The sequence below is a fragment of the Antrostomus carolinensis genome, unplaced genomic scaffold (assembly GCF_000700745.2).
Source record: "Antrostomus carolinensis isolate BGI_N321 unplaced genomic scaffold, ASM70074v2 scaffold13348, whole genome shotgun sequence".
NCBI lineage: Eukaryota > Metazoa > Chordata > Aves > Caprimulgiformes > Caprimulgidae > Antrostomus > Antrostomus carolinensis.
This window is the reverse complement of record NW_010332368.1, coordinates 1-17,107: the sequence shown is the minus strand read 5'-3', so window position 1 is coordinate 17,107 and position 17,107 is coordinate 1. Positions and strand designations below refer to the sequence as shown.

General features: G+C 36.3%; 1 protein-coding gene across 1 annotated transcript in view; it reads right to left on the bottom strand.

The window, feature by feature from the left end:
• NOL10 (nucleolar protein 10) overlaps nucleotides 1-14,599 on the bottom strand; it is a gene marked incomplete at its 5' end in the record, with an annotated part of 32,818 nt that extends 18,219 nt beyond the window's left edge. Inside the window, one exon of the mRNA XM_010173496.1 lies at nucleotides 14,547-14,599. Within this exon, the coding sequence (XP_010171798.1) occupies nucleotides 14,547-14,599 (53 nt within the window). The remainder of the gene's footprint in view (nucleotides 1-14,546) is intronic.
• Between the last annotated feature and the right edge of the window lie 2,508 nt (nucleotides 14,600-17,107).

The window sequence follows — 17,107 nt, the reverse complement described above, 5'->3', positions numbered from 1 at the left end:
CCTGGAAGTGTTTAAGGCCAGGTTGGATGAGGCTTTGAGCAACCTGGTCTAGTGGAAGGTGTCCCTGCTGATGGCAGGGAGGGTGGAACTGAATGATCTTCAAGGTCCCTTCCAACCCAAACCAGTCTGTGATTCTATGATTAACGGTCTGGAAATAGCACTCATGAGGTGACCAAAACGCAGCTATTCCCCACTGCATGGCGAGGTGTCCCACCAACACACTGCAAGACAGTGGTGGCTGAGTCACTCTGGGCAGAAGAAGAGCAGCTGGGGAGGTGGCCCTCTCCTCCCCACGGGTGAGCCACGCGGACCTACTTCCTACAGGAGGCTTCCTGCTGTGATGCACAGGCAAAACAGGCATCAGGCCACTGCCTTTTGTGACTTACACCAAGCCACAAGGACCAAAGATGTGGACTTTATAATTATTAGTATGCCATCTAATGCCAAATTTTTGTTAGTACACGTTAGAATGTCTTTTTTTAAAAAAAACTTTCAGACACAGAAAACACAAAATAAGATGATCAATTTAGCATGCAACTGAGCAGGGATGACAAGTGCAAGGCCACACTGTTCAAAAAAAGGAAAAGAAAAAATGTTGACAGAAAAATATTTTTAAAATATTGAAAAATACTTACAAAGAACACACTTCTTTGTACTCTATTTTACAAGATGTTTCATTAATAGTCTTGTAGCACCACAAATCTTAGGGGTACAGGTCTGCAATGCTCTGTACTTACAGCCGTGCCTAATTCCTGAGCACTTCTGTAGAAAATATCATCCTGTCATCAGTCTGTAATTCCCCTGAAATTAATGAAGCCTAAGAGAGAGTAGGTATTTTTCCCAACCCACAACAGATGTTCCTTATCTTCAATCTTTAACACCAGACAGCACTTGTACGCTTTTAAACGCCACTCAACAGTCTGACAGCTCTGCAGAGTCCTTAGAGCTACAGAGAAATTGGGTCTAATCCTAACTAGTACAGCACACTCAACTTAAAAGACGCCCAGGATGTGTACAAGCTCCCAGTGTCAGATGTCATGAGATTTAAATTAAACGACTTTGAATGCATGTACAGACAAGTATTGTTAAATATCTGAAGGTTTCAGGGACCAATTCTACACAAGTGAACTGAACAGTTGCTATTTTCTCCTTAGGGAGTCAAAACAGGCTCCAAAATCTATTTTTCAGGATGCTAAACAGCAAGTTCCTGGAAGATTTCATACAAGGCAGTGATAAACTTCAGCTGTTTTTGTTTACAGATGTAAACATCACCAGTAAATAAGATGTCAAAATACATTAAGACTCAACCAGCAAAAACTCCTCCCAATCTCCACTGATGTATTATAGCAATCAAAAATTTTTCACAGACACCTTAAATCAGATTTGAAAATAATTAACTAGAATTTGCAAAGTTTACACTGCCTGAATTCCCTCTAGAAGACTAACTTATTGTATGTGGACTTCATTCAACAAACACTTCCAGAGGCCTTGGAAAGCAGAAGTATGAGCTGCTGTGGCTGTATAAGACAGCAACATGCAGTTTCACAAAAATTAACACTGTAATGTAACATGCCATACCATAGTCATACCGTTAATAACAAGTAAGTATGAAAATACATAATATCACTGCTCTTTCATAACATATTTTAGAAGTAAAGTCCTGTTTCAAAAACTTTCAGTTTGTTTGTTTGTACCTTCTAAGGATTTTAAGTTAGACTGGAAGACCTTTACCAGGTAACAAAAATATACTAGTTAAATCATTTGCTGCCATACTATTTGAATAATGTCAATTACAACAAAAACATTGTGTTTTTAAGGCCTTCAACAGAGCTCTGGGTACAATGTACTGTGTAAAATTACTAAGATAAGACTTTTAATAACAAGAACCAATTTATGCTGAAAGGGGTGTTACTGCACAGAAAGTAGGTTACAAAAAAAGCTCCAAGGACTTTTAAATATCCTTACTTATCCTATTAAATATTTTCAATAATGACTGCCACATATAGTAGGAAAATGCCAGTAAAATCCGATGATGACAAACTGTCACAGAAGAAGGGTCAAAATCTGTCAGGTAAAAAAGCTACCTTGAAAATTAAGATGCTGGAAACTGGATGACATATACAGCTAATCACTATCGGCTGTAAAGAACAGAATAGGAAAAAAATAATACTATTTGACCAGAAAACAATAAAATAGTCCTGTAAGGCCACTGTATTAGTGTAAGATAGGAATAATGACTCAGTCAGTGTACATCTTGTACAACTCCAGGCAATAATGCTCAGGATGTGTGCATGCAACTGCCCCAAGCACAGTGAAAGGCTGCTAGGATTACTTCTGAAACAGCAATGCTTGCACAGGAATAAATACATGCAAAGTTATCACAGTGACACTGTAAATCAGGAAAGTTTGCTAAGCATCAGAGGAATGTGACTCTTGAACAACCTTTTAATGGAGATAATGAGGAAGGAAGCTAATTTTCAGATGAAATTGGACATATTAATGGAAAAGAGTATACAGTGTGATCGCCTGTGATAAGATGGGACTGGCCTCCATGATCCAAGGAGGCTCCTCCATTCTTCTCTTCCCATTTAAAAAAACATGCACACAAAAAAAACTCCACAAAAAACCACAATCCCAAACTTAAAGCACTTTAATGAAGAGAGAGTATTTTCTATCTTATAATTTCATTAAATTAAATATATTTTATACATATGACTCAAAGACTTCACATACATATGTACTTGTAGGAGACAAAAATAATTCTTTGGAGGAGCCCAATAATAGAAATAAATAGAAAAAATTTGGACTCTTGGAGTCACAACCTTTTAATGGAGATAATGAGGAAGGAAGCTAATTTTCAGATGAAATTGGACATATTAATGGAAAAGAGTATACAGTGTGATTGCCTGTGATAAGATGGGACTGGCCTCCATGATCCAAGGAGGCTCCTCCATTCTTCTCTTCCCATTTAAAAAAACATGCACACAAAAAAACTCCACAAAAAACCACAATCCCAAACTTAAAGCACTTTAATGAAGAGAGAGTATTTTCTATCTTATAATTTCATTAAATTAAATATATTTTATACATATGACTCAAAGACTTCACATACATATGTACTTGTAGGAGACAAAAATAATTCTTTGGAGGAGCCCAATAATAGAAATAAATAGAAAAAAATCTAAACTTTGGTGTTTGCTTTTTTAAAATATAAAATGCCACAATACAAAGCATTTTAAACTTTCAACAGGAGACATTTGGAGGAGAAAGCAAATGCACATCTCTGCATACACAGTCCCAGCTTCGACCATGCCATTTAACAGAAGAAGGAGATTACAGAAAATCTAATGAGGGAGGAGAAAAAAACGGGTGATCCCCAGGGTGTGGGCAGTGATTGAAATGTGCAATTGCATTTTAAATATAATTAGCTCCCTAATTGCATAGCCAAGTTTAATTAATGCAATTACATGAGTAATTAATTACTATTCATTTTAAGAGTACTGTTTTCAATGTTTTGTTCTCTAATTTTAAGAATTAGACAGATCTCAATATGTAATAACCTTGAAAAGTTTCCACTTATATGCATTGAGAAGGCAAGAGAAGAAGGATCACCTTGCTGTACGTTGTTAACAGACAAGGTTACATCAACTGCAATTGGTAACTCTCAAAAATCAGATGGATTATTTCCAGCCCGTAGACATGAAAAGCTGCGGCTTTCCATTCTGGTTTCTACACTTTTGGGCTTCAGTCATACCCAGCCCAAGAACTTCCGAGAGCCCAAGAGATTAGCTGGTGTCAGCAAGGAGCCTTGGGTTGATGTTACCTTGTTATGTTTCTATCCAGTACGTTTCCATACACAGTGCATTTCCCTTAGCAACCAATGTGTTCTGAACAATTTGCAATGTGGAATTTTACTCTGCCATTCCTTTCTAATCTATGTTCTCCCTATGAGTGCTCTATAATCAACTCCAATTGTGCTCTGCTAATCTCATGAGTAAACCCATTTAATGCGCTGAATAAAATTCCTTAATTTTCTAAATTAAATGGGTTTTGGGAACAAACTCCAAACAAATCTCCCATATATTTTCATTTTTCATAATGTCATGCTTTCATTCACCCTACATGGTGTGGCTTTGATGCCTTTATGGTAACTGAACTTCCATGGCCAACAAGTAGCTCACCGGAGTACAGCTATGACCAAAAGAGACTGAACAGCACATTTTTCCTTTTCAACATACTACTGACAACAGCATTGCATTTGGTTTCAAGCCCACACACTCATAAATTTCACTGAACTATACAACAAATTGGCTCTTTCTCTCATCCTAACTCCAGCACGTCCAGACATTTTTGGCAGATTCATTAATCTGAGAGAGGTTGGTTTTCCTACCTCTCACTATGCTATGGGAGCTGCCAAATCAACAATTTGGAGTTTTACTCCTTAGAGAGCATGTTAAAGGAAATGTTGCTTTTAAGACCTTCCCAGTGTGAAATAAAAACTGCTGCAGGAACTTGCACACATCTTCTAGGAATGAGATACTTAATCTTTCTGCCCTGGTATTTATCAGATCGTAAGTACTTCTTTTTCTGATCCTAAGCAGTTTAGCTTTATAGTGGTTTTATTTTATTTTATTTTTAAATCCCATGTTCTCTGATCTGACAGCCAGTTAATCAGTGACAGGTCTGCTCACACTGTGAGTGTCTTCTTGGTGAGGGAGGCCAAAAGTGCTGTTGCTCATAAGGTCGGGAAAAAAATGCCCTCCAAGATAGGAACAGCAAATTAATTTTTCAGCAAAGAAAGTTGCTCCTTAAAATTGTAAATAACGTTAGCAGAATAGTTCTCTTCCTCACAAGACAGGAAGAAAAATGGACACTTCTCACAAGTCCTCTGCAATGTAACAGCAGTGGCACTAAGAGTAAGGAGTCTGATCCTTCCACCAATATCCCTATCGCGTTCTGACATGCTGACATACATAAAAGAGAAACACTCACCATTATTGCTATGGATCTTTTTATTTATCAGACTCCTTACACATTTTAGGTCTTTAGACAATTGGAGCCAAGATGATTTTAAGGTCAGAAAAATACATAGAAACTTGAAGTACAAGAACCCACTATTTTCACATTAAGTCAACCAATCAAATGAAGCCCAAGAGGTAAGAAGATAATGGCTTCTCAAAGAATGTGTGGCAAGCATGGTTTGCTTCAAGCACTTTCCCATAAATATCAGCTGCTAAAAGTTCCCAAAAGTCTGTTTTTATTCTAATACAGCAGCTTCTATAGCATGTCTGCTGTAGGAATAGACACACTTAGGTAAGTTACTTAAATACTGTGCAGTAGAGTTCAGCTGAGACTCACTTCACAGGATTTTTTTACCTGTGAACATCTGCTGATGGTCTGTTTCTTTATCCATGGAAAAAAAGGTGCAGATGAGGTATGATCAGCTGATCTAATGCCTTGCTGATGATAAAATATAGCAACAACTTTTTACTTGGGCCATCCACACCTCCCACTCCCTACCACAACTGACTATGTGCTCTTACCAATTCTTCTGCATAGGTTCTGGTATTCATTAGATCCTTCATGAAACCAATTTACTGTTCAGTGACTTAACATCACTGAACCAGCACAACCCTCCTCACAAACACAACATCTCTACATTTAGTATGGAGCCTAACAAGAAAAACCCCACTCTATTATGATACTCTTTGAAGAATAAACCCCTCACAAAGCTCTCCCTCTGCATTTACAATTTTGACTGCAAGGGAGACAGACAGGGCAATGGCAAGTGGGTGACTTCATAACTGCCTTGGCTTTTTTCTTAGACCAGGAGAGAACTTCTACACAGTTTCCACCTTTTCCACCACGGTCAGAAATCTGGATCTCAAAATACCACAGCATTTCTTGCAATACTAAGGGTATGGGCCATCAATGGACAAAATTTCTACTACTAATAGAGATGAGAGTAACAAGTGCGTTGATTTTATTATGTACATAATAGCCTCTGATTGTAATCTAAATTAGCCAGTAATATAGACTACAATCAGAGAAGAACTAAGAATAATACAGAAATGAAAAATCCCAGCACGTCCCCTTCTCCATTTCTCTGATGGGACAGGGAACTGCCCAGCAATCACACTGTGTGGAGACTTGCCTCCTGTGCTGTTAAGTGGCCAGGAACAACAGGGCTCTTGTAGTACAAGCCAGATGCCAAGGAATGGTACAGCATAAATATCTTTACAGTCCTGAAAAAAAAACTCATGGTACTGGAGTTCAGAGTATGACCCGCATTTTAGGGAAATTTGAGGGATATAAAGGTAATGGCCAACTCCAGCTGTACGTCTGCCTTGCATAACTGACAAAATACTGGAAATCTAGGAACAGGGGAGCTTCTAATAACCCCCTACCATGGCAGCTTAATTGCTCTTTGCAAACCTGGGAGGAAGACTGCTCTGTGAGTTTATACAACTACTGCCAGACAACACAAAGGGAAGGAAATGCAACTACCTGTTGGGAATGTGCAACTACTTCAGACAGATATTGAAGATAACCTCAGCATAAACCAACCTACTCTTTACAGAGTATAATGCCAGTGAGAAGAAATTTTATATAACTTACAAAATAATTTTCTTTGAGCAGGAAACATCCTTCAAATATATATTTGAAAGCTTTCACATATTTGATGGTTTTATTTAACTCTAAGGTTTGTGTGATAGAAATCTTAAATCCTTACAACTTTGTTACTATTTTTGTATAAAACAGTCATAATTCACAACACATTTGGTTCACTACATTCAGCACAGAGGATGACAATACAGATAGGCCACAAGAGTCACTTGCCTCTGCTTTCAAATATAATGAAATAAAGTTGAAATTAGCACACAGAGAAAATTTCCACATGCTTTGTCTTTTCTGATCCAAAAGCTAAAAAAAATACATTAATTCTTATTATATGATGAAAAAATATAGTATAGTACAAAATGTCCTTTCAGCAATTACATTATCTGTGACTACTTCTTTCTTCACCGACTGAAGCGGAGCAACTGCACCTCTACATTTTCAGAAACCAGGTGAAGAATAGATGACCCAAAAGAATGAACAAGTGCAACTTAAGAAGTAAAAAATATATTTCAGATACTTAAGGCTTAAATTTTCTAGCACCTAAAAAGGGGAGCACCCCCCACAAAGCCCAGTTTTTTTAAATAGGAATCCAAGAACAGAGCATCTCATACTACCAATTGCTTAAGAAACAGTCACAACACCAAAAAACATGTGAGTCTATCGACTGGCACAGCAATCACCTGGGATAATTCAGTAAAACTGCTGTTGAGAGTTTTCCCCTTTGATCTATGAAGGGTATGAAGCAAACTATAAGGAAATATGGGCTTAGCAGTCAGCATGCTGCTATCTATTAAAAAAATAATAACGAAGAAGCGCTGCCTATCACGCTATCACCCACAACACCAGTAAGGGATCACACACCTTCATAATCTACACACGATGTTGAACTACATCATCAGCTCCAAAAAACATCTAAAACAAGTTTCACAGGAAGACCAGAAATTGTTTCCTGATTATCACACGCTGGTGTTTTCCTTCTATGTAAGTGTGATAAGTGGCACAGTGTCTCCCAGCCAGTGCATGGGAAATGGAGGATATCCTTTGTTGGGAATAAGCCCAGAATGTTATTTTTCAGGTTGAAAGTGTTTAGGTTAAAAATAGGAAGCTCACATTTCTGTTTGTGCAGATAAACAACTTTTTTCCTATGCTTGTTAATACTGTGAGATAGGTAATGTATCACTCACCAGACGTCCTTTTTTTATTGTTTGCACAATTTTCTATGTAAAGGATTAGACTATTCTGGATGAAAAATGCAGTTCTAAAACAATCATATACCAAAACTCAGAATTAGCTTAAAGGCCAAAGAAATTGAAAGTTTTTTTCTTTTAACACTTGGCAGTCCCAAAGCACAACTGTAATATGTTACTTCTCAACAACTCTTCTTTTCAGTCATTTCAGAATTCTCAAAATAAGCAAGCTAAGGTTAAGAACAACTTTTCCCATTCTACATCATAGTACTGTATTTTTATTTTACAACATTTTTTCCCAGGGAATGAAACATTTTTTCTACACTATATATTGTTTCAGGATAGAAAAAAAAAAAATCTCTTAGCACAATTCAGTTTCATGGTTGCTTTCCACTTCATCTAAAACTTCTTAGGTAAGGGCTGCATTTGAAGGAGATGAACAACTTTCTTCTAAAAAATTCAGCCTCATCATACAATCTTCAAGAAGACAGCTGAGGCAGCATTAATCCAGAATGACCTCATACTGCCAACCAGAAGACATGAAAACATCCTAAAAGGAATCAAAATCTCACACTCTAGTCCTAGTTTGTTCTATTAGTGTCAAAATGCCAGCCACAAATATAAAAAGAATTGCATCATTTGCTTTACAGCTTTCACCATGCAGAAGACAAAAATCAGTTCATAAGATCTTGCTGTAACTCCAACAGCGCCATAAACCATTTGAATGACAGCTGTGACTATATAGAAGATTGGTCTCAAGGGCAGGTAGTACCAGGTGTGGGCAGATGTTTTTCTCTGACTGTATCCCCATCATATAAAGACCCAAGGGGGGGGGGGGAATAAATAAATTAGTAGATTCCAAAATTCTTAAAGGATGAGAAAGAAAGTTTTAGATTGAAAAAATTGTTCTGAAAGGCTCTAGAGGTAAGTGTGGAGCACGCCACACATAAGAAACCTCCCATATCCTTTAAAGTGAAAAAGGACAGACTGTAAGGATAGGTATCTGATGATATAACCCCTTGTACAAAACTAGTGAGAGCACTTTGTCACAGACTGACAGACAATACTAACCTATTTCAGATAAATGCTTTTGCTGTCTGTGAGTGAACTGAACACAACTCTTCAGTCAATTCAGTCACAAGTAAGTCTAGAAGCAGCTCATCTGGAAGCTTACAATCTAACCAAAGCATGTTCATCCTTAATTTACAATGCAGAACTGTTCCAAACTAGTATCAAGAAAGAAATAAAAGGGGGTGAACTAAGGTATTAAAAAAAAAAAAAAATCTGTCTTCACATGGATTTCCTTTAGTTGAAATTCCCTCTGCAGATTTGTTTCATCAAATATCCAGTGCATCAAATTAAAACATATAGGCTAATAGAATTTGGAGCCTTAATGTGTGATTATGTTATGTCAGGGTTAACTACCAGGGAAAAAATAGCCTTTTTTTTTCTTGAGAATGTGCATTTTTGAGGCATATTTTTTTTTAAAAAAAAAGATGGTGATAAAGAGTAATTAAAACAGGCAAGTAGAGGATTTAAAAAAAAAGGAGAAACTAAATAATTTAAAATAGCATGTATGAAAGGAAAGAAGTATCAGGAATGGCTGATTTAGTTGAAAAGCCATCCAATTTCAAGAGGACAAAATTTTAAAATATTTCTAGCAATAAAGAGATCCACATATCCAAAGTGGGTCTTGTATTAGAAACCAGACACATAATAAAGATATTCTTGGAGAAACTGAATCACTGAGCAGGCACGAAATACTTGCCCTTGAAACCTTTCCAGTTTATAACTCCAACAACCCTGAACTAGGAGAGTGCTAGGATATCAAATGATTTTCCAAAACCACCTGAAAAGAAGCCAGAGACGCTCCAGGATTTATTTTTTCTTAAAGAGCTTAATATCTTCTCTGCACCAAAAGAACATTGCTTCTAGCCTCAACAGAGAGTTTTCTGCCAAGACTACAGGAAAGTAAAAAAAATCCAGAACACAATATTACACTCAATTAATTACATGCTTAATTGCTCTCTTCTTTTAACAGCCCAATGAATAGAGCAAGTTTCAGTTTCAGTATGTATATGTAACCCAAAATTTCAGGTCCAATAAAGGAGACGGGACTGATTTGAAATGTCTGTGCTAAGATCAGACATGTTCATGTAACCAGTAGTAAACATTCAGAATAAATAACACCTATGCCCCTTGCTTTCCACCCAGAGCATCCAGGAGCTAACATGTAGAGGTTTTTCTGCACAACTGTAAAAGGGAACATTATATTTCATGGAAGCTGACAGCCTCAATTAAACTTAAGAGAACCTGGCTCATCTTAGAAGCCAAGCCAGTGGACCACCATGTGTTGGTGGAGCTTCTTCCTCTCTTCACTTCTTTGGCCAGGACCTGGTTCCACGACTGACTCAACGTTTCTGAGTCAGTAGTCTGAAAAGTATCCCAAGGCACACACAACTTTCATTTCAACCTTCCTAAGGCACACATCAAAGCCATATACCAGGAAGCCGGCTGGCAAGAAGTAGGTTCCAAATGTTTGCATAAGCTGCAAGTTAACTATTAAACTATTGGCAAACAGCCCAATTCCAGTCAGAGGCACTTGCCCTCATTAAAGCTGAACAAAATAAAACAAAAACAAAGTCTATAAGCTAAGCCACTCAAGATGTTACCTATGCAAAACAAACATTTCATTTTAACGGTCAGATTCAATTTGGCTTTTACTCACTCCCTGCACTGTGTACCTGCATTAGTCATCTTGCCATTTAAAACCAAATCTGCCTGTCCTTCCTAGTGAACCAAAAATCACTTTCTTTTCCCTCTACTAACAGCTTTGCACACAAAAGAAACAACTGCAGTGATTTTTTCTTTTTTTTTTGTAAGAAAAGCATAGTTCTCCCAGACATTCCTAGTCTCAAATGTCACACCTATCTTATTGAAAATTCTGCAGGAAAAGCTGAAATGTGCTATTTCATTTACAGACAATATTATGATACCCATTGTCAACTCTTTTATAATCCTGAAGTTCCAGAGACAGTCACTTTTTGGTTTTGCAATGGAAATTTAGCTTTGGCATTAACAATGGAGAGAATGGGCACATGTACACAGATAATTCAGTCAGACATGAGCTCAGTCAGACCATACTCCAAGCTGGCCGGACACGAGCCAGCTCTAGTTCACAAGTCATGTAGCTCTTTTAGCACAGCACTGTGCCCACACTAATAAAACCTGCTGAGAGGCAGGGTATATTAGGCTGGGCACAGTCCTACACTGTCTGGCCAACTTCAATCAAGGACAGAGGATGCTGGGTCTGTCTGCACCCATCGTGTACATATACACTCCCGTTCTGCAAGACTCCGACTTCTGTGCATCTCTTCTTCTGAAGATCTTTTTCTTATGTTGTAAACTAAAAGGCTAAAGCACAGTACTGTACATTTGAGACCTTAAGTATCCTCCTTGACCATAAGCATGGTAATTCCCTGTAGCTTTTCCAATTAAGACTTTAAAAAAAAAAAAAAATAAAAAAAAAAAAGAGTAATTACTAGCACTACAGGGCAATGAGGGGCTGGGGCAATCAAATGGATTCTATTTACACAGAAGTACTTCCAAGAGCTCTGAAACACAACTGTCCTTTATAGTAGCAGCATTTCCCCCAGGCATTTATTCTGTTGTGGAATTCAAGAATTATAACTCAGTTCTTGTCAGCATCTCAAAAACAAAGGACACATTTTAAGTACCATTCACGTCTAGGTCAAAGTAAACAAACAAATAGAAAATTAAGCTATTCATTGGAAAGACAGTGAATGCCACTTCTTAGAAAAAGCCAGAAAACGAAACTATTAAAAGAGACTATGTAATACAGCACATCACTGGTTCTTTCAAGTTTTGCTCCAAAGACACATGCAACTAAACGCATCTTTGCCTGTGCAAGGAAATTACTCAGTGTTCCAAGGACGGGAAAAAACCATAATAAGATACTAACATAGAAACCAAAGGACAGGTGTGCATCTCTGAGCTCAAATAACTAGCCCAAAAGATCAAGGAACAAAACTGTAACATGAACATGTTAATAACACTGAGTTTTCCTTAATAACAAATGCCCTGGAGCAGCTTAAGGCTGACATGACTTCTCCATTTTATATTTTCTTCATTTAAAAAGGAGATTAAAAAAAACCCAAACAGCCAACCAAAACAGATTTAGTGAACTACATACTTGATTTTTAGGAAATGCAGTAAGAAATCCTTCAATTATACAACACTATATGTGCCAGCCCCTTCAGTCTTGCCAATGAAAAGGCAGACAGGGTAAAAAAGCCAGTTACTAGACTGTGAAACTTCTATCTCTATTTCAGAGTAACTTCTTCTCACTAACTTTAACTTTTCTGTTGTCTAAAATAAGCATTCCACGTTTTGAAATGACCCATAGATTGTTGACTAGAAAAAAGTCATGCCAGTATTTAAGATGTCTTCAGTAGCCTTCAAACTCAAAGTCACTGATGAGAACTGAAGTTTAGCTTATTCAAAAAGCTAATTTAATCTAGGCAGTAGCCTTCGAATCCAATTTTATATTTTCTTATACACAACAGTATTTAAAAAATAGAACTCCTATTTGGATTTATGCTTTAACATTCATCATTTGGGTCCATTTGTATACTCATGTGCCACTGTGAATGTAAAACCCACAAAAAGGTATGATCCAAACAAGTTCAGGGAGACTCAGGTTCCAATAATCAGAAAATGGTGACAAAGGAAGATGGTTTAAGGAAAGATTTGTGTTAATTCTCATTGGAATAGCTTGCAAGTTGCAAAAATACTAGGTCATATTAGTGAATATTTAGGTTTGCTATAATGCCTCCTAAGTATGATCTGAGAGTGCTTATATTTAACTAAAAATTACTTATCTGACCTCAAAACCATGAATTCGGTACTCATAAAGGATTCTGCGAGAGTGAAATTTTTGAGAGAGTAAAAAATAAGTAATTTTCATTTTGATTTACAATATGTGCAAGAATACTCAAAATAATACTGGCCAGAACAAATTCTAAGAAACATTCATCATTGCTGGTGACAAACAAGACAATTAGTTAATTTTTTGGCTAAGTGGCTATGTTGGATATGCACTCTAATGTACTATAGCTGTAAAGTTCATATATCATGCACACCTGCATAAAAAAAACCAAAACCCAGTGCACAGTTTTCAGAGGGAAGCTGAACCTTAACCTTAGCGACAGAAGGAATGCTTTTTCCATCTGAATTAGTTAAATTGAGTAACTAGTCCATTCAAGTTTTAAAAACTCGTAAGACTTTGAAAATATGGGAATTTGTCTTCCCCATCCATTAATTAAAAGACAATAGACAAAAAATGCTGGAAGAGCTACTCTCTAAACCTTACAAAGGACAAAGTAAATAGAAACAAAGTGTTAAGCTTCTAACTACAGCTAATACTTTGTTTTAAATACAAAAATATCTGTTGTCCCCCTCCTTTGTTATCCAAAGCACAGAACAGTTAACAAAAGGTAAGTTGGTTAGAGCTGAATTAGAGAAATAGATAATTTACATCCAAAGAACAATTTCACATAAATGACACACAAAGAACTTCTGTATAAAATTCTACTTTTCTTTAGATGCAAAAATCTAGTAATACAAGTGAATATAACCGGACTATAGAACATTTGGAGGAGTATACTGTTTTGTTTAGACATGTACATACAACAGGTATATAGTGTCTATTCCACAAAGAAAAATGTAAACTGATGAATCTCCATCTTAAATATAATCAAGACCACACAAGGAGGTGGGGGATGGGAAGGTCACACAACAACCCAGAAATAAACTAAAGAAAATAAAATTTAAATTAATTTAAAATTTATTATTTGCATGAAAACTTCTTGGCTGATTTAGAAAACAGTTAGAAATGTATTTATTTCAAAATATACATTTTTTTCTAGTTTGTCCAGAACATGAATAAAATGACTTAAGAAGCGTACATATTTTTATAGTCTGGTCAGCTATTCTGCACGTTAACATTCGCAAATATATCCTAGTAGGCAAAAAAAACCCCTAGTGAATGCACTGTAGAATCAAAAACAAAACAAGAGTGAAATGCAGGTGTAGTTTTCTGTACCACTGCCTGACACCAGAAGGCTTGCTAAGTCTCCCTAAAACCAGCCTGCAGAGATACACCATACAGTTAACCCACTGAGAAGCCTTTCAAGTGACGAGCTTCTCAAAGAGAAAAGCTGCAACTCAAGCAGAGCACTGAGCAGAAGCTACAGCCAAGAGCCATACTTGAAGCCACAATAACATTTTTTTGTCAGAACAGAGAACATTTAATGCCATTATTATGTCATTATATGCCACATATTAAAGACAGTAATGAAATATTTCACAAAACAAGCAAAATTATTATCTTAAAAGTAAGCCATATAGTTCCTATTTAGGAATTCTTTTCTGATCAGCTATCAAAACCTACTTTTTCCAGCAAAGCTCCACTTGAATTTCTTACTGACGCTAGCCAGTTTTCAAACTGGTAGCAAAAGGCAAATTACCAGCTGTTTTTTCAGTAATTCAGTATGTTACATTAATAAATCATGGTTAGCTTAAATTTACTTTATCATAAAAAGTCAGAAAATGTAGACATGAGTTTGCAGAAGTAATTTTCCAATATGAATACTTGAATGGCACCAAACAACTGAGTTTTTTAAAAGAGCAGTATCACCAACAATTTGTTTTACTTACTGGTATATAATAGATATTCATTTTAGGGGCTTCATTGGCAGTCATTAGCATTCCTAAAAAGAGATTTCCACGTTTAAAAATATTGGTCACAAGAGGCTAACACTACTTTTCAAATATATATATATATACACTTGAGGCATTTCATTCATATGAAGTAGATTTGTACATAGGACTTAAAATATGTTTCCAAGAGAAGAAATGGGAAAAATGGAAAATTTGCTGGCATCAAAGAAAAAAAAAAAGCAGAAATGAAAATTAGAATGGCAACCTGAGTATTTGTAGGGAGAGAATCCTTCATGGGTCAGGGGAGAAGGGGTGAAATCACATCACCTGTAGCTCATACAGTACATATCCTTGACCTGCGATGGAACAGCTGACTGACACCCATAATAAATTGCTGTGTCAAACGCTAAGGAAAGAAAGGCCTGATAGCAGCTCAATTAAATGAAGCTTTGTTTCCTACATATTCATCCCCTTTTGTCCTCTGTCTTAACTGTTCAGCACCACTTCAAGCAACACTAGGTCCTGACAACTGGGGGCTGACAATTTTCATAACAAATTTAAAGAGTTCATCCCATAATACTGTTTAGAACGAATCCAGTTAGTATTGCACTTAAAACCTACCTTGGGCATAAACTCGTATTATAAATACAAAGAGGTTTGGGTTTTTTGTTTTGTTTTTAAACACACATCTATAGTCTAAACAAAGACATAAATCATAACATGATTTACACCTTTATTCATATTTCATCTTGGGAAATCAACACAACAGTAGTTTCTCAACACAAAATGAGAGACAGGATATTGTGGCTTCAAATGCAGTAATATTAGTGATATTAGCCAACCAGGGCAAATGTAAAATTTGAAATATATATGAACATACCCAATAAACACCATGAATAAGGGTTGTAAATACTCTGAACATAACAAATGTTTCTACTGTAGAAATATTAAAATCCTTGGAAAATCTCCAACTGCCACAAAACTTCATGTAAATTCAAAATGAGAAACACTCTCTGTTTCTTTCTACATAAGAGAGTAATAAGGACATGTGGCATATACTTTCACATTTATCTCAATTTTATCTTTCCAATGTAGGTGATGACCAAGTAACACAAGAGATGGAGTATGAAGAAAAGACTAATCAGGTTAGATAACATTCTGATCTAAAAGTACTGTAACATATGCCACTGAGACTATGAATAATTGGGTCAATTACTACACACCCAGAGGGCAGAAATATAATTTACACCCAACTAGAAGAACACAATTAACATGGGTGGAGCAATCCTTCCTACCTAATCCTTTTATTAAAAATACACAAGGCAGCTGGACTTAAAATGTCAGAAAAAAGGGGGCTTGCTTTCCTGGCAAAGCAAGGAACTTGTGAAAGCTTAGTCAGCAAACTGAGGCTAAAAACCATACCTGGAAAGGTTTGCAGGCAATTCAAGGAAAAAGTAAGAATTTATAGTATCTAAATATAAACACACACAAAAAATGGACTATAGTATATAAATTATATGCTTCCTTAACATATCAGCACGCTTACTACTATTTCAGGAGACAAAGTATTTCTCCATTGACTGAATATGAATCACTAGAGATAAAAGGACAGAAATTAATTCTGCAGGTGCTTCAAAGATGACAGTAAAGGGAAAACCTCCCCTTTGAGAGTCTCCCACAATAATTAAAGGTGGGAAAAACAGACTTAGGAACAGTACATGGGCGTACACTACAGGGGAAATAAAAGAATTAAAAAAAGGAACAACTCTCTGAAAGAAGAAGTCTCCTCCACGCATTTTCGTTGTTTCAGCTTGTTAGTTTTAACCAATTTTTATGGGAAGAGAGACCACACCCTAACAAACTACCTAGTTTGATCACTTTAAAAGGGACATAAATGAGAACTCTTTTTTCAAATAAGAGGTTTTAATAAGACCATCTTTAGAAAATGGTCTGCAATACACTATCATCAAATGAAAGGAATTAAAACACAAATACGAAGCGGTAGTAAATGGGAGAAGCAGTTTTAAAAAAATGCAAATATTTAACTTAAAATTTTTTTTTACAATAATTGAAACAAATGAGGCACAGATTTCTATACACTGAAGATGCTCTTAAGCTTCATTTATATTCTGCAACTTAACTAAAGCTGAGTCAAGGGTACCCAGTAAGTGGCAAACCTTTTTCCCCTGCCCCCATTCTGTATATGTGTGATCAGAGAAAACAGATTCATAACTAGTTTAAGAGATCCACTGAAGTATGTCATCATGTACTTTGGTCAAAGATAGACAAGGGTTGCTTCCCATGAAAGGTAGTAATACTAAAGCTGGTTGGTAAAATAATTAAATTTAAAAAAAAAAACAAAAAAAACAAAAAAAAACCAACCACAAAACACCTACAACAAAAATCCCACAAAACTACTGAAAAAGAATAATTCACATTATACTGAACCACAGTTTACCATAAATCATAGAATTATACAACAGTTTGGGCTGGAAGGGACTGTTGAAGGTCATGTAGTCCAACCCTGCTGCAGTGAACAGGGACATCTTCAACCAGAT